The sequence below is a fragment of the Mycteria americana genome, chromosome 8, assembly GCF_035582795.1.
Source record: "Mycteria americana isolate JAX WOST 10 ecotype Jacksonville Zoo and Gardens chromosome 8, USCA_MyAme_1.0, whole genome shotgun sequence".
Lineage (NCBI taxonomy): Eukaryota > Metazoa > Chordata > Aves > Ciconiiformes > Ciconiidae > Mycteria > Mycteria americana.
The window spans coordinates 1,221,779-1,243,380 of NC_134372.1; the positions used below are offsets into that span (position 1 = coordinate 1,221,779).

Here is a 21,602-nt window from a genome sequence, read left to right on the forward strand (position 1 = left end):
AGTATCCTCCTTCGGCGGGTTTTGATTCTCTTGCCGTGCCAGCTGCTCTCAGGCACAAACCCAGGCGGTCTCCTCCTCGGAGCGGTGGGAGGGCTGAGGCCCTCTTATTTCCCAGCTTTTGGCATTTTTAAAGAACTCACTTAAATACTGCAGGGGTTTCGTAGACAGGGACTTACCGGTGAGTTAACAGGACAGGAAGCATTATATTGTTATAATAGTACATTGTGTAGAGTACTGTTAGTGTTGTTATAAACCCGATTTAAACCATGTGGTTCCATAGCAAAGGTGGGAGGGCTCTGGTTCTGCTGGAGATGGTGTGTTGTGCTGCATGGGTTTACTCCTGAACTGCAGACGAAAGGCAACGCAAACAACTTGCAAGAGACTGCGATAGCAAAGCGCTATTGGATTCCCTTCAGGCAACAGCAGGGAGAGAGAAAGCTAAACGCCGGGATGGGAGCCGGCGCTGCCCTCCTGGGCGCTGCGAGGATGATGCAGTTCGTGCTTGTTTCTCCTTTGTTTCTGCTGCACCAGCGTTTCGCAGGCTTTGCAGTCCGTCTTCACTGCTGCTGGGGATACAGCTAGCAAAGGGTTTCGTTCCTCCAGTTCAAGCACCAGTTCACCTGGCAGAGACGGTGACACCCGGACCCCGCGTGTGGCGGGACTCGGTCCAGTGCTGGAGACAGCGTTTGCCCTAAATCCGGGGAGTTTGTTGGAGTTGAAGCAAGGTTTAGCAGGTAGAAAACGTCCCTGTTTTCCTCTGGTGTAAATCTGTTGGGGGTCTGAGAACTTCCGCTGAGATTTTTCCTGTCTAGCAGCCTTAAAAGCGTTGGGGCATGCGACTGTGCAGATTTATTGCCCACACGCGCTTGCCCCGCCGCTGGAGCTGGGCTGCGCTGCTCGGCCGCCCCTCGGCTGCGGGTGCTGGCCGTGCCCTGGGACGTCCGTGCCTGGGGCGCAGCCCGGCCCGGTGCTACCGGCGGTGCCGGTGCCTGCCCTGCTGCCCTGCGGGCTGAGCCGGGGAGAGGTGCCAAAGTGGGGTCGGTCTCTGCCGGGGGAGAGCTCTTCCCTCACGGGGGGTTCGCTCAGGGCCCCCCTTGCCCGCCCATGTCCCCTTCCCCAGAGGCGCTGCCGCGGCCACGATCGATGTCCCTGAGCACAGCGCTTAACAGTGATCTCGTTACATTGATGCAAACGTGGAAAGTTCATTTGGGGCTCAGTCCCGGAGAAGATGGATCCCAGCCGCTGCCCCCCCCCCCCCCCCCCCCCCCCCCCCGTTTGCCCTGGCCTGTGCAGGATCCTGCAGCCAAATTCCTTTTTGATCTGAAAATCTGTTCTGTTACCTTGATGCATTTTTAAAGCAGAACTAATGCATTCAATCTAAGGAATTGCCTTGTCTCCTGCGCGGAGGCAAAAGCAGCATTTGTTTTATAATGGAATGGCAACTCCAAGCAACTACTCATGTTTTTCAAGTACTTTGTAAGAGCAGGATCGCGTGTCTCGGCAGCTGCTGTACGACTGCGTAGCCCCGAGGTGATGCCGTGCAGCGTACGCTGCCGTGCAACCAGGGCGGCAGGGAGCAGGGAGCCCTTTCAAGCCAAGGGGGAGACGCAGCCAAGGGCTTGCACCCACCGAGCATCCTCACGTCCTGCTTTTAGTGAAACTTGTGGGTGTCCAGCACCCCTCAAAATCTGTTTTCCCTGTGTTGAAGGTGTACCGGGCGGAGGATTCCAGGTCACGGGCTGAAACGAGCTACCCCAGCTCCCAAGCGCGGGGTAACTCACTGGAGCGGGTCTGGATCTGGCCCATGGGTTCACTCTTGCTGTGGAGTGATCTCGGTAGGACGTGCAGGATGCGGTGGAGAAGCTGGTCCTTGGTCGACGTGTAAACCCTGCCCCTCCTTCCAGGGGACCCTCGGTGGAGACGGGGCGGCGCTCCCGGCTGCTGCCTGCCCGCTGCCGGTCAAGCGGGCCGAGAGCTGGCGCGGCGAGCTGCCGCCGGCCGCACCCTGCGGGGACGGACGCTGCTGCTTCGCTGAGGGCGTCCTCCTTAAAAAGCCTCCCAGCGAGGGAGCCTGAGTCATGGCTCGCTCTGTCCATCCAGTCCTTCTCCCTCACCACCCACCGTGCAAAATGCCATGTTTTTAAAAATAAAGTGCGTGAGTATTTTACAGCGGTCTCTCTCTCTGCTGCTTCTCGTCCCCTTCTGTATGTTAAACCTGGATATAGCGCCCAATAACCCCGGTGTGTTAAACCTGGATATAACGCCCAATAACCCTGCTATGTTAAACCTGGATATAACGCCCAATAACCCCGGTGTGTTAAGCCTGGATATAACGCCCAATAACCCCCGTGTGTTAAACCTGGATATAACGCCCAATAACCCGCTGCTTCTGCCAGATCCTCGTATCACATCAGCTTCCTGACCCAGCAGTGGCTTTGAGAGTGTGAACCTAAATTGCCGTCTTCAGCTGGGACTTGTGATCTGAAAACGGTGCAGGTTTATTTGCTGTTCGTGGGAGAGCAGCAGTGACCCCCCCGTTCTGCAGCTGGAGAGTTTATAGCAAAGGGGTAGTGCCGCGGTGCGTCGGCGAGGGGTGCGGCTGGCAGCAGGACCAGGGTCCCGTCCCCGCGCCCTGACTGTCCCTGCCTCCTGGGACTCGCTTCTAACCACGTAAAGTGGAGTAAAGCGCTGTGCTCTCCTCTTGGCCAGAGGTTTCAAAGCACTTTAAAAAGAAAAAAAGGAAAAAAAAGTCAAGCAATGCTAAATATTATCGTTATATTTGCTTGTAGGTTCCGGCTGGGGGCAAAGAGCATCAAAACCAGAAAGCAGGAGCTCGAGCTCAGACCGGCTGAAACTGAGCCCAAGCTGGAACCTGGCTGGTGAGACGGAGAGCAGAGCTCCTGTTCCCAACCCCAGCGCCAGGTAACCCATTCGTTCCCAACCAGCAAAACAGCAACTCGAAATAAGAAAGTGAAAATAAACATTCCTGGTTTTTTTCATGCAAAAAGTTTTAATGGTAACACAGTAGCTTCCACGGATGGAACGCCGCACGCGTCGGGCGCCGAAAGCTTGACCGAGACGTGAGCTTCCCTCGGGGCCCCCCAGCAGGCCAGCAGCTACGCTGGCCGTGCACGCGCTGCAGCTCAGCGCTGCCGCTGCCGGGGCGTAAGGTGCCATAACCCATTCGGCTCCAATTAATTTAATTAATCTACAGGCTACAGATCTAAACATTAGTGCTATAAACTTAGACAAATAAACTTCTGAAAACTTAAAATGTTTTTAAACCATCGTTTTTCAGTTACAGCAATACAAAATAAATATCTTGAGGATTAATACAAAACAGAAAATGAGTATCTTTTTTGTTTATTGACTTCTTTCTTCTCCCTAATAGTATGTTAAATTGAAAAAACCTTTTTAAAAAATGAACTTCACATCATGGAAAAAATATTAAGCATCACTGAATTTGTACAAGTGTCTCTGAACAATAAACTAAATGTATGTATTTTAGTTATTCCTCCTACCCATCACCAAATAAGAGAAGATTATATACCCTACTGTTTCTAAACATATACATGTAAAAATAGTAATTTCTGTTTTCTCATTTATAGTAGCATGGCTGTAACATTTCATTATAATGTTTCCTGGGCTCAGTGCAGAAAGAAGACAACAAAATTCCCTGGTCTGTTATGCAGGGGATCAAGGTAAATTACCTTTCGTTGATCCCGACTGCCTTTACAATTTATTTCGGTTGGAACTTTGGTATAAATAGATCTTTCTTCGCTTTTAGTACGCGTACAGTCTTCACCAGCCTGACCGCCGTGGGGTATCTCGCGTGCCAGCCCACAGCGTGGTTTCTGATCCCTTCACGACTTTCCCTGTGGAACAGGTACAAAGCGAGCAGCTTGCGCAAGCTCCCGCTGGCCTCGCTGGTAAGTCCCCGTCGCCTCGCCTGGACGGTTTTGGGTTCTAAACACTGATTTTATGAGTACTTTGAAATGTTACTTTTTAAATGGGGGAGATACGGAGACTTAAGGCAAAAAAACTGGAAAACTTAAAGTCTATAGCTATTACTACACTTAAAACTTGTAGTTGCACAAATGAACTGCAGTAACTATTGGGCGATGAATAAACCTGCTAAAATAATGGTAAATGTACGCGTGAACATACACGTTCCCGGGCTGCTCGGTGCGTCCACCTTAACTGTTTTGGGGCCCACGTTTGCATTCCTCTTTCCCAGCGCTAGGCACGGAGCAGGGATGGGCGACGGGCCGCGGGCCACCCCTCCGGCCGCTCCCAGGCTCCGCTGCGGCCGAGGGAGGGCTCGGGGGCTCCGCGCGGCAGAGCCGGCTGGCTGCGGGCTGGGAGGGCTGCGGCGGGGCTCGTCAGTACAGGCTGCTTATTCGCTCAGATTTTTTTTTTTTCCTCAAGCTAATTTCTTGGATTTTCTGAATCTAGAGGAGATGCTTGGTGTTTTGACAGTTCTTGTTTTGCTTTGGTGGCTTATGAAAAATCAAACAGGATGAAGTCAGGAAATAAACCGCTTGGAAATAAGCGTTCATTGCAACACTGGTGACTGAGAATAGATCCTGGATTAGAAGTCTGAATGCACTACAACCTTAAAGGTGTTTTTCTAATGATAGTTTTAGAAAATGGACCATTACCGGAGGGGGAACAGGGTTGTTGGGAGAGTGAAAGAAGTAAATAGCTGGTGTCCCGCACACTGGGGTCTTTCACTAGCCTATCAGTATGGGGATACTTCCCCCCCGCAAAGCCCCAGGTTCTTGGAATCGTGGTCACGTTAAAAAAAAAAAAAAAAAAATTCCCCTTGATGCCCATGTAAAAAGAGGAGCCCTTGTGGCTGCAGGAAAAACCTCTTGAGAATGACTGTCACAGGCTCAGTGACTGGAAGACGAATAGAAATGGCAGCCAGGCAGGGTCCCTCCCATGGTGCTGAGCTCCCCTGGCACTCCTGGTCTTCGTGGGTGTGGGGAGCTGCCCCTGCCCCAGCCCAGCCTGCCAAGCCGCCAGCCTGGCCCTCCCCTGCTGTGGGCAACGCGGTTTCTGGTGGCACCCGGCCAGCCGTGGTCCTAAATGCTTTGCGCGACCGCAGCATCCTCTCGTACGGCTCGTGTCCTGCGCCCAAGGGATCGTTAGATCCTCTTTGTCACCGAGCAGGGGCTGACCCTGGGGGACTTGCTAGGGCCCCAGCCTGGCTACGGTTCTCAGGCTCCTAGGAGAGCGGTCTGCCAGCGATGCAGCAGCCAGAGTCCATCTGAAACAGCCTTGCAGAATTCCCTCCTGCGGCTGAACATCGTGACTCCGACCTTCCTTGTGGCAAGCGGTGGGAGAGTCCGCTGCGGGCCCAGCGCTCCAGCTCCGGGTGGGCTGGGCTGGGAGGCTCCTCTGCATCCCCCTGTGTCTGGCTGGGGCCGGGAGGCATCCTCCGCATGAAGGATGTGGAGAGAATTAGTTAACGATATGTTTTCTTACCTCTGTTGCCTCCGCTCGTAATTCATCAGGAAACGTGACTGCAGCTCAAACTCAGGGGCAGGTTACTTACTGAAGCACTCCAAGGCTTCTGCCAGGCTGGGCAGGCAATTAAAGCTGGGCTGATGAATGATCTGATTTGGGCTCCCATTCATTAACTAATCATAAGAAATGAGCAGATAGAAAATAAGCTAAATTCAAGAACTTGCGAGAGGCACGTTAGCGGTCCCTCCGTCCCCGGGTGCTGCTTCATGCGCTTCTCCAGAGCTCCCTCCCTGCGCTCTACTGACAAACGCAACGCTCCGGGCGGTCAGAGCCCGGATCAGCTGCCTGTGCCTGCAGCCGGGTCGGCGGCGAACAATACGTTTTCATTACAGAAACACATTACGCTGCAGTACACCGGCAATCGTGTTTTGCTTTTCCTAACGTCGTTTTCTTTGCGCTCTGTGCTTCACGTGGTGGTTTGTGGTGAAACAGAGGACTGCAGACTCGGTGGCTCAGCAGGGCCAGGGCTCGGAGCAGCCTCTCGTAGCATCGAGAGCGCTGGGGAGGGGAGACGTGCCTGGGGGCGAAGGGGTGGCCTTCCCCCGTGGGCCCTCCTGGCCAACTCGGGAAGGACAAAGCAGGGTCCCAGTGCTGATGCCTAACCTCTCGTCACTGGGGAGATGGGCTGAAGAGAGTCTGGAGGGTGGGAAGACAGGAGGGGTGTTAAATATATAGAGATATATATAAAGAACAGAAACCCTTGAAGAGCTCGCCCACCTCCATGTAAAGCTACCACCCTCCTGCCAACATGTGATGCCTCCCTTTTCATTCCTACCCAATTAAAAAAAAAATAAATTGGATGACAGCAGCCCGAGAGGGACAGGGCTGTGGAGCAGATCCTCATTGAAGATGCAGTGTGCTTCAGCTCAGCAGCCCAAAGCTGAAACAAAAAGTGCAAAGTTTGCTCATGCTCCAGGAACCCAGTGTGGTGATTCTGCTCGCAGAGTGAAGGTGGTTGGAGGAACTGTGCCAGCACAGATGGTTTGAGTCCGGTGCGCTTAGAGAATTGCTCCCCACAGACCAGTCGACACCTTCCCCAGCATGAGCAGCTTCTCTGCGTCGACAAGGGCCGCTTGTTGGGCGCTGCCTCGCTCGGGGCTCGTGACAAAGCTCCCGGTTAGCCCCAGGTTAGCTCCCGGTTGGCTCCCGGTTAGCTCCAGGAGGTTCTGCTTTAGCATGGCTTTTGGAAGAAAAAGGTCTGAGTTCTAGTCCCTCTTCCTTGGGGTGTCCCTTGGTGAAATAACGCGGTCCAGATGCTCCCTCCTGCGTGTTGCCGGGGGAGCAGCGGAGAAGGTGAGGAGGACTTAGCAATTTTGCTCAGTGGGCTGCAGTATGAAACCCGTGGGCAGGTATGTCTATGGGAACAAGATGCTTATTAGAGCTGTTGCTTTAAAATATGTCTTGTTTTGAGTTCTCTCTCCCTACATATTTTGAATATATTTAGGGCACTTATCACCATAGCATCAAAGCACTGAAATATCCTGTGCAAGAAACTGAGATCTGTCCCAAAATAGCTGCCTGCTCTTTTACCAAAGCACCAATTTCGCCGTCGGTGCTTCCTTTCCCTGCCGTTGCCCGTGACTGCGCGTGTGTGCGCGAGCGTCAGAGCCTTCTCTGTCCCGTCAGCCGCTGCTGTCACTTGTTGCCGTAACGCGGTGGGTTAAGGGCCGAGTCTGGGAGAGATTTGTGGTGCTTTTCGGTCTATTTGTCTTAAGACTTCAGTATCGTTTAACGGGCCGAATGGTTTTGCAGGCTTCCCTGCGCGCGTGGGTGCTGTGAGACCTTATTGCTGTTTGTCTTGATATGAGAGGATAAGAGGGTGGTTTTGTTCCACGAAAGGCAATATTCTGAACTGATAATGTGAGCGGTACCCAGCTGCTGTGAGCCCAGATGTGCAGAAAGACTTTATGGCTTGTTAAGTCTTAAGGCATGCTGAGCACCTTTGGCTTCTCCTGGTGCTCTCGGTGTCCCCGCAGCTTAGCGCATCTGACGGGTCGGGCCAAAGGAGGTGCTGTCTCTCCTCGTATCTGGGCTTCGGTGGCAGGACCGAGGGGTGAGAAACGGAGCTGCAGTCACTGCTGGCTGTTGCTCTCTGAGCTTTTCATTTTGCAGCCCCAAACTGAACTTCAAATTCTTCCTTGCTGCCTGGCCTTGCACGCCGCCTCTCGTGGGAAAACCTGCCCCACTCGTAGATTAAATTCACAAGGTGACTTACTTCAACGTACGTCGGTCTGAAGCCCCCGGTGAGTTATGGTTCGTTGTTTTCTTTTTGCCCCTCATCTTCAAACGCCTCTCTGCATGCAGATGGCACTGAGCTCCCTCCTGTGGGTCAGCAGTTATTGGTGTGCTCCCTGCTCTCGAGGAACGCTCCTTCTGAGCACCGACAAAACAGGCACCGGGGTCCTGCAGGGCAGGGTTAAACCCCGATAACAAGGGAAGATCTCTGGAGCCGTCGCAGAGTCCCTGGCTCATCGTCTCCTTCCCGGCTCTCCGGGGACACTGAGCTCTGCTGGAGCTCTCGCTGTAGAGCGTAAAAGCTCGGGATCGGCATCAGCCGCGGTGCGTGCGCAGGGATCGATCGGCCTGTCCCCCTCCCCAGGGCACAGCCCAGCCCGCTCCCAGCCGCGTCGCCCTGCTCAGCAAACAGGACGACCACGGCAGTCCCGTTAGACCTTGGCTCTGACGTCCGGGCATGAGATGAGGACGCTGGTTTTTAGGGGCGGTAAAACGCACAAGTTCCCCTTCCTTCCCTACACACGCCGTCCCTGCCAAGTGCTCAGCTGGGCTTCACGTTTCCTACTGCTCCTTCTTTGCCAGCATTTCCATCTGCATAATTAATTCTTGTGTAGCTCCAACCGCCCATGCCACCGTCTTCCGTGAGTCTCGCGGGAGGTCGGCTGTTGAAATGCATTAGATGCTTTGTCAGCGGGTTTCAGATCCGGTCACTCCAAGCTGCCTGTCCTCTCGTTAGCGTGCAGTAAGTGATCACATCTGGAGCCAGGCGTGAGCAGGCAGCCCCTGCTTCCCCTCCAAACCAACGCTATAAGTTACTACCCGAGCTGGTCCTGGACATACCTAATGCAATTCTATTTATTTCTGAATGTGCCTGGGAGAAGTGGAGGGGTTCTTGGTTATAGAGCCGGCTTATGAGGTTTCCTGGTTGAGTTTTAAAGGGATGAGAGGAGTCTTCAGCAAAGAACCAGCATGTCTTCTCTGAGACGTTCAACGGCCTTTGAGGTGGCATTGCTGAGAGTCATCTTCTCCCTCTTATTTGCAGCTTGCACCGCCTTTTATACCTGGGCAAACTGCGCATTTTCAGTTTGTCAGGATTTTTCTGCAGGAGCTTAAATAGTGACAGAGAGCACGAGGTGAAGAACTTCTCTGTGCCATTGGTGGTTTCTGCGCTACTGAAAATCCCTGCAGGCAGACGCCAGCTTCCAGCTCCACAAACAGAAAAAGTCTGAAAGAGTAAAAGAACAGGGGCTGTAGACGAGTAAATGATTTTATCCATTCCCTTTTCTTAGTTCCAGAAGAAAACGTCCTTCTCTGAGGCTGTGCCAGTGCCTCGGAGAGCTTCCGTTGACCAGTGGAGTTAATTTCATGGGCTTTGTATGCACTTAACCAAGGATGTGATTTTACAGCAGTTTTGGACGAAGCACAGCTACTGCTGTTAGGAGATCTAGCGGTTGGTGGTTGTGGCTAGGATGGGAATTGCTGGTCTACAAACCGGCAATAAAAACAAAGTATGAAAAACAAAAGCTGTTGTGCAGGGGTTTGCTGGCGAGCGGTCCCAGCTGGCGAGCGGCAGAGCTCTCCGCCTGCCTGCGCTCCGAGGATTCGCAGGAGGATGCTTGGAAGGGGGTCAGCTGAAAACTGGCGCGGGCGCTGCTGTGGCGGAGGGGGGGTCAGTGGCACGGTGAACGCCGAATTCTGCTCGCTGTTACGTAGACAATGTTTCATGCATCTCAACGTAGACTTAAACCCGTGAATTCCACTTAGGATATTTACAAAAGCAATACCTGAATGGGTGGGCGGTGGGAAGGAGTGGGAGTGAGCTCATGGACTGCTAGGAGGTAGCTGACAGGTAATCAGAGGAAACCAAGCAATGAGGAGAAGCAAGATTCAGTACCCCCTCTGCAGAGTCTAAGTGACTGCAGTAACGGCACGTCCCTTTCCATTGTCTCTTTCCTCTCCAAATCACCTTTTAAACTGTACTCTGTGTTAAAACTCCTGGACTAAAACCAAACAGAGAAGCAAGCAAGCAACCAACCTAACAAAAAATCTGAGCGAACCCCCCTCAAAAGGCAACACGAACAGTCAGCTAGGAACTGACTGATTTTGATTTATGGTTTCTTTGTCCTGCAGAAGCAGGACCGTAATGAACCGCTGTTTTGATCTCTGTGGGCTTTCCTGCAGCAGTGAGGAGATCAAAACAAGCTTAACTATTTCTGATACCTGCATGCTTTCTTCCCCCTCCCGCTCCTTCTCCGGTACCTTGCAGGCAGCCTTACACGACACCAAAGAGCATCGGTTCTGTGGATGCCGCAAACACCGTTCACGTCTCTCGCGGCAGCCCCGGGGCCCGGGGCTCCTCCAGCCGCGCTCAGCGCAGCAGGGGCCGGGCCAGGACTCGCCCGTGCAGGGATGGATGCTGTCCCGTCCCCTCCCGGTCCCTTGGGATCTCCCCCAGTTCTCTGCAAGCCTCAGACTTGCAGGTCCCAAGGGTGCTGGAGCCGTGGGGACATGGGGAATACCTGTCCCTGGCCACGGGAGGGGGAGCGGTAGAGGCGACAGACTGGTGCGGGGTCCGGGGTGCTCGCCCCTCGCAGGAGGGAGGAGAGGAGCAGGCGCGCGAAGGAAAGCAAGCGGAGGAGTTACCCTGTCAGTTTGCAGAAATGCTGCTGTAGTTCTTCTTGACAGGGAAGGTCAGCTGCCCGGAGAGGTCCAGCGACAGCGCCTTCGGGTGCAGCGCCCGTCGCTGGTGCAGGGGGCTGGAGCTGGCCCTGGGCGAGTAGAGCACGGCCAGCTCGGGGCCCGGCAGGCTGGCTTCTGGCAGGAGAGCCTCCGCCGCGGCCGCTGGCTCCGTCCTGCCGCGCGGCAGGCTCGGGGAGGGCTGCAGGCTGTGCCGCTTGGGCGGCGGGGGGCTGTGGTTCTGGAACCTCACCGTCTTCACTTGCTGCAACGAGAAGGGGACCAGAGTCACGGTGGGAAAAGCAGCCACCCGCCCTCCTCGCTGGGGTCTGCCCTGGATCCCAGGGCGGCTGGCTCCTTCCCGGGGGAGAGGGTGCCTGTGGAGAAGCCCGGTGTGAGGTGCAGCTCATAGCAGGTGGAGGAGGGCACCGGGGAGCGGCACGGCGTGTGCAGCAGTGCCACCAGCCATCAGAGACCTGGGAGCGTCGGTCCAGAGAGCCGTCGCCCGAGTTAGTGGGAGAGAGCGGGGGGGAAGAGCAGGCGGCAGCAGGACGCGAGGAGGGAGGGTGGCCTGTCCTGCCGTGCCCCCCACGGAGAGCCTGCGGTTTCTCTCCAGCTGACGATGTTCCTCCTGGGAGCTCCAAGGTCCGTTGGGCTTTCAGGGACTCATGGAGCGAATTACGCTTTGGGTGCCACGGGAAGGGAAAGTCATCACTAGGACAATTTGCAGAATGATTTTATCTTTATGAAGTTTCCCTTTGGCTGCCAGAGGGGGAAGAAATTTCCTTTCCAAATGGCTCGGCCAAAGCAACGCGGGGGAGATGGGGGCAGCTCTGTAGAGACCAGCCCGACATACAGCCTAACACCCAGCTCTGGCGTTTGCCCATTTGCTCCCAAACTCTCAGGGACCTCGGTGGGATTCTTGCCTGATTCAAGACTTCAGAAACATCTCAAGATTTGATCATGACCGAACATTGGTTTACACGGAAAGGGTCCCTGCAGCATCTTGCCTTTCTAAAGGGCTTAATCTGAACAGCAGGGTCAGCAACACAAATATCGGGTTTCTTCATGCAGGTACCAATCCCAGTGATTTCTACCAGAAGAAAACCTGGCGGGAATGGAGTGAAGCCCTCGAGGGATTTGCCCCGGTCAGTACTGGGCTGACACCGAATGCCAGTCCCACGAGGACCGGGGCACGCTCTGCAGCAGCCGTACCCGCTGGCCGTACCTTTTCGGCGCTGTTGCGGGAGGTGTCTGGTTTCACCAGGATGGACGGCGGGGCTGACGCGGGTGGCTTTGGAGCCGCCTCGCTCTTTGCTGGAGGGTCTTTGGCATCCAGGATCACCGAGCTGCACACAGAGGGGGTTCTGCTTTCCCCTCCTCTGACCACAAGCGCCGGTGAAGCGTCGTGGGAGAAGCTTGGCCTCGTTCCTGCCTCGGCCGTGCCAGCTCCCGGCGGGACGCTGTGCGGCTGGGGGCTGACGTGCTGGTAAAGCTGAAACTGCTGAGGTCGCGCCGCGGCCGTGGGAGGACGCCTGAGGGAGCCGGCAACCGGCACGGGGGTCCCTGCCTGCCCCGGCCTCTGCAGGGATCCATCTGGGGAGCAAGAACCGTTGGAAGGAGGTAAGTCAGCAGGAATCCACAGTGGTACAGACAAAGCAAGAGAGTCAGAAGTGAGCAGCGGTGACAGCCCTGCACTAACAGCCCCGTTCACCGGGGAGCTCTGGGGTCGTAGCTCCCAGGGATCGCCACGCGCCTGCCCTGATGCGCCGGGACTGGCGCGCGGTGACGCCGCGAGCCTCCGTAGCCTCGCCTCGGCAGGCAGCTGCTCTGCTGGACGCTGGCAGGGCCAACAAACCAGAACCCTCAGCCCCCCCGTATCTGCACAACAACTCACGCCACAGAAATTCTTCTGTCTCGGATAGGACCGATCTGGTTTCTGAGAGCTTGCCCTGCCTTCTCCCGGCCTGCAAATACCCGTGGTGCAAACGCTTGGCGCGTTAACCCCGAACACCAGGTTGGGCAGCCTCCGCTCGGCGTGGCTGGATTCTCCTGCCCGGGTCCCGAGGCGCGCGGTCGCGGCAGCGCTGCTCGCTCCCTGGGCTGCCCGGGCGAAGCGCTGCCGTGAGCTGCTGGGACCAGGCGCGGCCCCGCCGGGAAGGGGCGAGGGGGGCGACCGCGTTAGGTGACGCAGGACATCTGCCGCCAGCACCCCCCGAGCGGAGACCTCCGGGGAGCCCCTGGGGATCGCCTCCCGGGACGGGGTCCCCGCGGGGCCGGGCCGCTCCCCGCGCCCTCCCCAGGGTTCGTTTGCCGAAGGTACGAACGGCCAGCGGAGCCCTGCCCCTGCCCTCCTGGGCTCTTTGTTGTTCCCCCTTGGCTGCTCCATCCCACGGCTGCTTTCCTGCACGCTTTATTTCTTCTGCAGTTTCTTGCTGTTCGCAAGATTGATTTATTTTTTTTTTTTTTTCCCACAAAGCCACCACAGGGGAATGAGTCCTTTACATAAAACAACCCTTAAATCCAATTTCGAGTCTAAACCCACGGACAATGGCCTTTGCAAACACGCCTCCCCCCTGCCCGGGCACGGCCTGTCGCCAGCAGCAGCTCTGCCTGCAAGCACGGGAGAACACGCCGCGTAGTTGCCCAAATACACTTGGAAACGTACTCCAGAGCAGCGTGTTGGGGCTGAAGACACACCCTGCCAGCCTCGTTGGAAAGAACATAACCGACCGAGCGCTGCATCGGCCTTCGCGAAGAGTTCTTCTGCGCCGAGTCAAAACCCCTAAAATTACCAAAATAACCACAGCTGGGGAACGCCAGTGGTGTGGGACGCCGGCTGCTCTGCCGGCCCCGCGGGAGGCGTTCGGGCCGGCTCCCTCTCCCTGCCCTCCGTCCGTGGGAGGGTGCTTCCTACAGCCCCGGGCACGTGCAAGGGAGAAGCACGTACGGGATCTTTGTGGAGGAGGAGAAGAAAACCAGAGCTGATACATGGAGGTTTTTTCCCTCTAGCTCCCTGCTACATCAAGGCTTTTGACTTCACAGTCTCACTGGGTAACTTCTGCTGCTTTCTTTTTTTTTGTGAAGTATCCTTTCTCACCTTCAGGCTATTCATGATTTTATGCATCTCGGATATTTCCAAGCTGAAATTTTTTTCTCCTGAAATAGAAGTTATTCTGTTCTCTTGTTCCTCCTCCTGCATACTTTTCCTGAGTTTACTATATTCTTTTTGAGTTACCAGAAACACGTGAAGTGTTCGGGATATGGGTTCGCCAGAAGTCCCCCAATGGCGCAGCTGAGTTTTACTCTCTTGTTCCGAGTTCCTTTCTTAATAATTCCTAATAATACTCTAAATTAACCTTTTTTTAAATTGCTTCTGAGCGTGCAGTTGGAGCTCCCGCAGCCATCTGTGACAATTCCAAAGCCTCTCTCCAGAGTGACAAAAGCTAATTTAGGGCCCAAGGCTGCGTGTGCATAATTAGGGATTATTTCTCCCCGTATCTGTGTGGTGATGTTTCAGCTGCTGTTTTAGTGCCCTGTTGCTGGGTGTTGTGGATTTCAAAGGCTGGATTTGCTGGTTTACACTTTCCAAGGTGGCTCAGAAGTCCCTTTTAGAGACTGATAGTATTGTCTGGGTACAGTTCACGGTTACCTTGCTGGAGTTTGTATTTCATTTTCTTTGTTTGCCCCATAAGGGTACTTTTCCGTCTAATGGCCTCCCTTACTCTATTATTTAAACGGTTTTGGTTAACCAATGCATTTTGAGCCACGTTCCCGTGCCTGCTGAGGACCCGGTCACCAGCTGCGGCGCCGGCCGGTTGGGGTGAGCCAGCCGGCATCGCCCCAGCCCTGCCTTCCGCCTCTGCAGGGGATTAACCCCCTGTGTGTTTCACCCCCTCCCCTGCCAGCCTGGAGGGTTGATCCGCAGGGGCAGGGCCAGGGCCAGGCTTTGCTACGCTCACCCTGGGAAATGGCGTTTTCCTTCGCGTGCGGCCCCTTGCCCAGCGGCAGGATAACGCTGCCTGTCCTCGGCGCTGCAGCCCGGCTGTAACGGGAGCCCTTGCAAAGACCCTGCTCGAGAGCCGGTTTCACGGGGGGGGGACGCAGCTGGGCGACAGCGCGGTCACTCCACGTCTGCAAACCCGGCGTGTCAGCCGGGGCCGCCTGCCTCCCGCAGCTCGCCCGCGGGGGAGCGGAGATGGGGGCACGGCTGCGCTCTGCTCGCGCCGTGCTCAGCCCGACGCGGGAGCCCAGCCCTGGCGAGGACCGCTCGGGAGAGCTGCCGTTCTGGCAACGTGCGTGTCTTTTTTTCACGGCTCCGGTGCTAATTGCAGGCAGCCAGTATGGTCTGGGGGGGGACGCGTCCGGCTTCTCCCTCCCAGAGACCCCCCTAAGCTCTTACTCTTCCGCGCGCTGCCGCGTCCGCGCCGCAGCGATGCCTGTCCCGAGGCCGCCGCGGCCGCGCTCCTCCCGGGCGAAGTGACGGGCACGGGCAGCAGCGCCGGCTTCAAAGGTCTGCTTTGTCTTGGGCCGTTTTCTGAGATGCTCCCTTGAGAGGAGAGCGAGGAGGTCGATAGCGTCCATGAGGTGTACAGGGAAGGCATCTTCGAGTCGGAGAGATTAGATTTCCTGTTTGAAAAAGAAAAGAAAATAAGCTCAGACTAGACTTGGGGTTTTGTAGGGAAAGCAGGAGTTGGCCCGGTGGGAACTCAATGGTTTTAATGCGCCTCACTGCTCCCAGGTCAGGGCTTTGGTGGGAAACGCTGTGGACGATACAGTTAGTTCAGGTTTCTGATCCCATTACAATGAAGGCTTTCATCTTGCTGCACCTGATTTATAAGAAATTATTCCCGAATAGGGTTAGGATTCGTTCCAGTAAGCCCATGGCATTTCACCAGGGACCTCCAGACACCGGCGCTCCCTCCACCGTTTCCCCAAACCCGCTCCCTCCCACCCCTGCCCTACCCTTTCCCCGCACGGAGCGTGCGGGATGGCACCTTCGGCCGGAGCCCGGGAGGCACCTCTGGGGCGGGCAGGTCCCTCGGGACGGGGCAGAGGCCGTGGCTGTGCTCCTGTCCGCGGCTCTAGCTGCCGCGCCGCCGGCCGGGCAGCTCTCCGGTGCACGGCAGCTTCTCGGGGTTCTCCTCCTCCCCTGCCTTCCCTGGAGAGGTCATCTTCCTGTTTCCACCTGACGCCGCTAAATTGCCAAAACCCTGTCAACCTTCCCCACCAGCACCCTGGCCAAACATCGCTCCAAATTCCCCGAGAGAGTGGGCCACGATGAAGTCCTCTTGCTAACTCCTTAAAGGCATTCCTCTCGTTCTTCTTTACCTTTTTGGGGGGAGCGGAGGAATGATTTATGGTTTAATAACTGAGCAGTGATTCATCAAATAACTCAGGCATAAATTTGTTATGAAGAAATTTCCGAAGGAGGATAGAATAGCAGCTCCAAACCCAGCGCTTGTGGTTGAAGCGCTTTATGAGGCTGTTAGGGTGACTGGGCTGTGCTCTCGATTATTTGTTTGCTCTGTTTATTGGTGAGGTGGGGCCGCGGTGTTATCGGCGGCTATGTGGGGAAGAAGTGAGCTGGAGAGATGAAGACTAATCGCCAGCGCTCTTGACTGCGGGGAGGGTGCAGGGGGGCAATGCTGGGATTAAAGCAGCACTGGGACCTGCGGTCTGAACCGAGCGATTTGGCAGAATAAAGTATAAGCAGGGAAAGAGAAGCGAGGCGGGGGAGAAACCAGATGGTGGCGGGAGTATCTGGGAGCGTAAGGTGAATTTCTCATGTGTCGCTAGAAGGCTTTCAGGCAGGCAGAGGCTGCGATGCCCCCCATCTCCCTCGGTGCCGTCCTCTAACCCCGCGCGTGGAGGCGATCGCCTGCAGAGCTCCCTGCACCCGTCCGTCCCTGTCCCGCTCCCGCAGACGGGGCTGGACCATCGCAGCGAGTTTCCAGCCATGGAAACCCTGCTCCAAATAACGAAATCACGGTCCTGGGAGAGGTGTCCTGACTTATCCCCACTTTCTATTTGCCGAAGCAGAGCGCTGCGTTTCTAAGCTGTTCGTCGTTTCTCTGCCTAACCTGAGCGTATCTCAGGGGAACTAAGGGCACAGGCAATTTTTTTTTTCCTCCCCTAAATTGTATATTTTAATAATTGCTCTTCCTAATGCATGTTTGTTTAGTTAGATCAATGGTATCCAGTGCTTAAATGCCTGCTCTAAAGACAGTATTTTGACACTAAAAGAGCCTTCAGCTTGTGGTTTCCCTTCTGGCAGGGGGAAAAAAAAAAAAAAAAAAAAAAAGACGGGAGTCATTCAAAAGGAACAAGGCGAGTCCGAGCGCAGACACGCTGCCGTTCATCCTGGCTCCCAGGCTAGCGCATCAAAATGTGCCGGTTGTGTCACCTACAGGTCTCTGCCAGAGCTCCTGGACTGAATTAAACAGTCGCGGGAGAAGCTGCTGCTGTCTCTGTGGAAATCCCAGGTTTAAAACAAGCGGACAAAGGCTGGTGTTGCGCTGTTCGCTCATCCGGACCCTGTGTCCCCTCCGAGGGGAAGGCTGCCGGCCCCCTCCGCTCCCTGACTTCTCCCTGCCGCAGCACTCGGCGGTGGGAGGGAGATGCGGTTCCCACGCGGTGCCTGCAGCCGGGCCGGTACACAGAGAAGTAAAAGGAGTGAGAGCTGCCGGGTGTCGTCCTGCCCCGGCGAGGAACCCCTGGCCCGTGCTAGTACCGCAGGAGTCCCTCGCAGTGATTGCTCTGCGGGAACGAGAGGACCCCAGATCCTACGTGTTACCCGTTCCCCTCTCCGCACGTTTTTGTTTCACGTAAGAAAAAACAGACCTGAAGAGGGGAGCGACGTAGTTGCTGGGGAAGATCCCCACTCTCCCCGTGACGAGGGACATGCCCCGCAGCCAGCCGTCGTGGTCTTTCCCAAAGACGCGGACCCCTTCTCCCTTCTGCAGCTCCAGCTCGTCCGGTCCGTGAGCCACGTAGGAATGCAGAGCCACGCACCTGGGGAGAAAGGGGGGTGACGGGGAGGGAAGGCAGCCCGCGGAGCGGCAACGGCCCCCGTGCGGGACGGCTGGCGTGCATCCCGAAGCTCCTGGGTTTAACTGTGCTGAAGAACTGATGCTGCTGGCTTTGGGCGAGCGGTGGCCGTTTACCTGAAGCCTCTTCAGCCAGCTCACATCAGATATTTGGGTGCTGCCGTTATTGCGGAAAGAACTCGCCGGGAAGAAACTGCTCATAACTTCAGGCCACAGGGGATATGAATAAAAGAAGAGCCAACAGGAACGGAGAACAAAGCAGATCCCGTCAACGGCTTCTGTCCCAGAAGTGCCAGCCAAGCCAGCCAAGGGCGACGAGCGGCAGGGAGGAGAAAGCTGCACGCAGCGAGTGCTCCGTTGACATAACTGATTGAGGGCTAGCGCGTACCTGTCCTAAGGCAAAGCGGCATGAAAGAGCGCCGGTACGATGCTCCGTCCGAGCGATAGCATCAAGAATACATTCTGCCTTTGAAGTGCGTGGTGAGCCGGAGGCCTTGCACCTGCTTGCCTCGAGCATCGTCGGGGTGCGGGGAGGAGCGCCGCTCGTGCAGCGAGGTGCGTGTTAACCCCCCCTTCCTCCCTTCCCTCATCCTCCTGCGACCGTCCCCTGCCGAGGCTAAACTGGGGCTTCAGTCGCTGCCACTGGGGGCCTTTGAGAATGAAGTGGACAAAGGAGGAGGCATATGGCTCTGCCCTGGGCTAGCGAGGAAACCGGACTAGAAATTAATTGGAGATCCCCCTAGAGCCCTCTGTTGTGATTCTGGGACTACGGCTAGGTGGTGAAGCTCTGTTCTCCAAGTGAGCCACGTGTGACCACACAGCAGAACAGGAGCAAAAGAAAATGGCCTATTTTTCAAAACTTTTCCCTATTTGTTCTTTAAAGAACTTTAATTTGTCTCCGTTGTAACACATTGAATTGAATTGCATTGTTGTTGGTTTTTTCAAGGGGAATGTGATCTGCTCCCAAATATTAATGTTACAGACCAATACAGCAATTATCAGATACTATTTAAAAAATAGCAACAACAGACTAGTTGTCTCGGCAGTCAAGGACCATCCCATAACTTTTAAAAATGCTTCTCTCTCCTTATACAGGATTCATCTTGAAGGGCAGGACATGGAGATACTGGTTCGATACCCTAGGGTTGAAAAAGGAGCTGTGCACAGTAGCCAGCTGATTGAACGCTTTCGTACAGTCCTCATTCTGCAAATTATTCTAAGGTCTTAGGAGTTTTCTTGCGCTTAGGATTAAGCGTGTGCAATAGCCTTGGATGACCTATGCTAGTGCGTGAAAGCAGCAAACGTCACGAGCGTAGCACAGGTTTACAGAAATGGCCCCTGTGTGCTCGTGTTTCCGCAGGCCTGGCCGGGTCCCGTGGAGGTGCTAATGACCACGCAGACAGCCTGCTGCTGTTTGTTGGTCTTGGGGAGCTTACTGCAGTGCCAGCCTGGTGACTCTCATCGAAGGAAAACAAATCATCACAATATGTTGTCCGCAAATTTTAACTCTGGGGAAGTTTTAAAAGCTTGGATCCCTCAAAACACCAGTGACCGTCACTGTCTTACTTAAAATAAATAACTACGGGCACTTAAGGAGTAATTAGTTTCTTTCTATTTGAAAATTTAAAATGTGCTGTTGACAAATGGGCAGAACTATAGCTTATCTATAAATAGTTAAGTGAGGTGATGAGGTGCAAGGGTGGTTCACCTACTGGGAACATAATTAAAAAAGATGAGCACAATAATTTGGACGAGGGAACGATCAGAATCTCTCTCAAATGTTTCCAGTAGTGTACCCACATTCTTCTGTATCCCTTGACTTTCCTAAATTTAATCTTTGAGTTCAACTGTGGTAAGTCTCTGTGACCCCCTGCTGAGACCAGGCAAGTACATTCCTACGTGGATCTGCGTTTGGATCCGAAGACGGGAGCTGCGCTCTGGTCTGCCTTCACCTCCCGGCTCGCAAGAACCGTTGGCTGGAGAAGCCTCGGGTGAAGTTACAGAAATGACACGACCCCCCCAGCGTATTTCAGTTTCCTTACGTACATATAAGCTGATACGTGGTGCTGCAGGTGGGGAAGAGTGACGATGGCTGCCGAGTGCCCCAGTGATCCTGGCGCGGGATAGTAAGATGCGCTGACCTACAGGGAGAAAGAAAACAAAAAATTAATCTGAATATGGACTTATTTTAGCCACTGGAAGAGCAGCTAAAACATTTGACAGGCTTCACCCACCCTTCAAAAAAACCCTAAAGACGTTTCAGGAGAAAGAAGAGTTTGGAGCGTTTGACAAAAAAATAAGGCCAGGCATTAGGAGGAAGACTCATGGTCCTTCTGCTTCAACACCGAGACGCTCTGCGGGGTATGGCTCGGTTGGACCGACGGTGCCTATCCTGTCCTGTACATAAGGAACTTGTTGGGACGGGTAACCTGGTGTGCGAGGAGGCTGTCAGAACGACGATGAAACGGGATAAACATAAACCAACAGCCACGACGTCAAAGTGTTAAGTTGGAGCCCTCCACCTGTAATTGTTGCTAATCTCCTATATATGAGACCCACTCGAGTGGGGAAACGCTCCTTCGCCTCTCTCCTTGCGCTCAGTGTTTTCTCACCCCTTTTCGCTTGGCTCTGGACAAGGCGAGTACCTCTGATTCGCTCACGTCTCTGGTGCCTGCTTGAGGAAGGAAAGCAGTTCGGGAAAGCGGCATTTCAAGCCCAGACTTTGCTAGCCAGGAGGAGACCGTCACGCCTGCCAGGTGAGGACTGGTGTAGTCATTGCTGTTTCACTTGCTATTTATTTAGCTCCAGCTGGGAGTATTGGCATTGTCTAAACACTAAATAATACAGTCCTTGCCCCAGTGATCTTTTAATAACTGTTATTAAAGCTGTTTACCACGTCCGTGGCGTCCCGAGGAGCTCCAGACCCGTGTGTACGCTCAGTGCAGACCGTGCCGCGTAAGGGCAGCAGCCGCACCGGGGCAGCGCGAGAGCACGGGCAGAGGTGCCTCGCTCGGGTTTGCATTTGGTTTGGGGTGGCCCTTCCCCCACCGTCATTCTGCATCTACAGAGAAGTACCAGCCACCAAAACGCCCCCCCGTCCCCTCGTAGGGGTCTTTCGTGTTCCAGGGAGGAACCTCAGCCCCGTTTCTGCTGTCAGGGTAATCGCGTCCCTTGACGACGCCGTGCCAGACCTGCTGCTGCAGTGGGCGAGCGCCCGTCCCTGCTGCCACCCGCCAAAGGCGAGAAGATGACTCCTTGGACCTCCCTGTCGTCCCGCTGAGGACGCGGGCAGCGTGCTGGGCTGTTCCCCTTCCCCTGTCCCTCCACGTCTCGCAGGTCGAGTGACATCCACCCGCTTAGGGGGTTTCAGGGGCGAGCGTCCTCTGCCTGGTGTCCCGCTGAGGGTCTGGCCGTTACCCCCGACCCCAGAACCTGCCTGTGGGGTGTTTCCGTTCTTGTTCTGAGTTTTGTTTCGGTTACGTGTCCTTTGTGCCTGCTGGGCTCCAGCGTGGTGCCACCACGGGCAGCTGTCCCCCCTCGCTCGCATGGCACTGATCTCTGCAGGGGCTTCACCTCCACGAGGGGACTGCGAGGAGACGGGGCTTTTGTTCCAAGGGTGAAGGCCATCCAGTAGAAAGAATAGAAGACATTTCTACAAATGCCAGCTTCTCAAGCAAGAGCAGTCCTGCTCGCGTGCCCTGCAGATGGAGGAGTAAATAGGATGTCCTCTCTGAGGCTGATAAACCCTGCGCCTCCATCTCCAGCGTACTCTGCAGGCTGGAGGGAGCTTCCAGTGCCAAGAACAAGACGTGGAGATGTTTCACGTGGTTGCCGGTGCAAAGTGGATTAGTGTTTCATAGCTGGCTGATTGAATGAGTGGTAAAAAATCGGTACTAGAGCTATTGGATATGGGAAACGTTAATCCTCTTCCAAAAGCATCTGAAGAACATGCAGATAAAACCCCCTAAAGTATATTGGCCAACTATACAAAGTACTTCCACTAAGAAATGCTACCGAAGTGCTTGGCGGAGGCGTAGGTCTAAGTGCCACCTCCGCTCTTTCCCCCTCTGTTGGGGCCACGTCCCCTGGACCACATTGGCGTCTTCCCCC

At 55.0% G+C, this 21,602-nt stretch overlaps 1 protein-coding gene across 2 annotated transcripts in view; it reads right to left on the bottom strand.

Moving 5' to 3' along the window:
* Positions 1-6,761: 6,761 nt before the first annotated feature.
* Positions 6,762-21,602, bottom strand: part of SH3RF2 (SH3 domain containing ring finger 2) — a 44,829-nt gene continuing 29,988 nt past the window's right edge. Inside the window, exons 4-9 of one of the 2 annotated variants that reach the window (XM_075509480.1) lie at positions 19,539-19,633; positions 17,287-17,457; positions 14,846-15,072; positions 11,672-12,039; positions 10,411-10,708; positions 6,762-6,887 (exon numbers count right to left, since the gene is read on the bottom strand). In XM_075509480.1, coding sequence (XP_075365595.1) covers positions 10,415-10,708; positions 11,672-12,039; positions 14,846-15,072; positions 17,287-17,457; positions 19,539-19,633 — 1,155 coding nt within the window. In that variant the 3' untranslated portion in view covers positions 6,762-6,887; positions 10,411-10,414. Of the gene's footprint in view, positions 6,888-8,859; positions 8,993-10,410; positions 10,709-11,671; positions 12,040-14,845; positions 15,073-17,286; positions 17,458-19,538; positions 19,634-21,602 lie in introns of those variants that run through there. The other variant, XM_075509479.1, reaches the window with a different exon arrangement.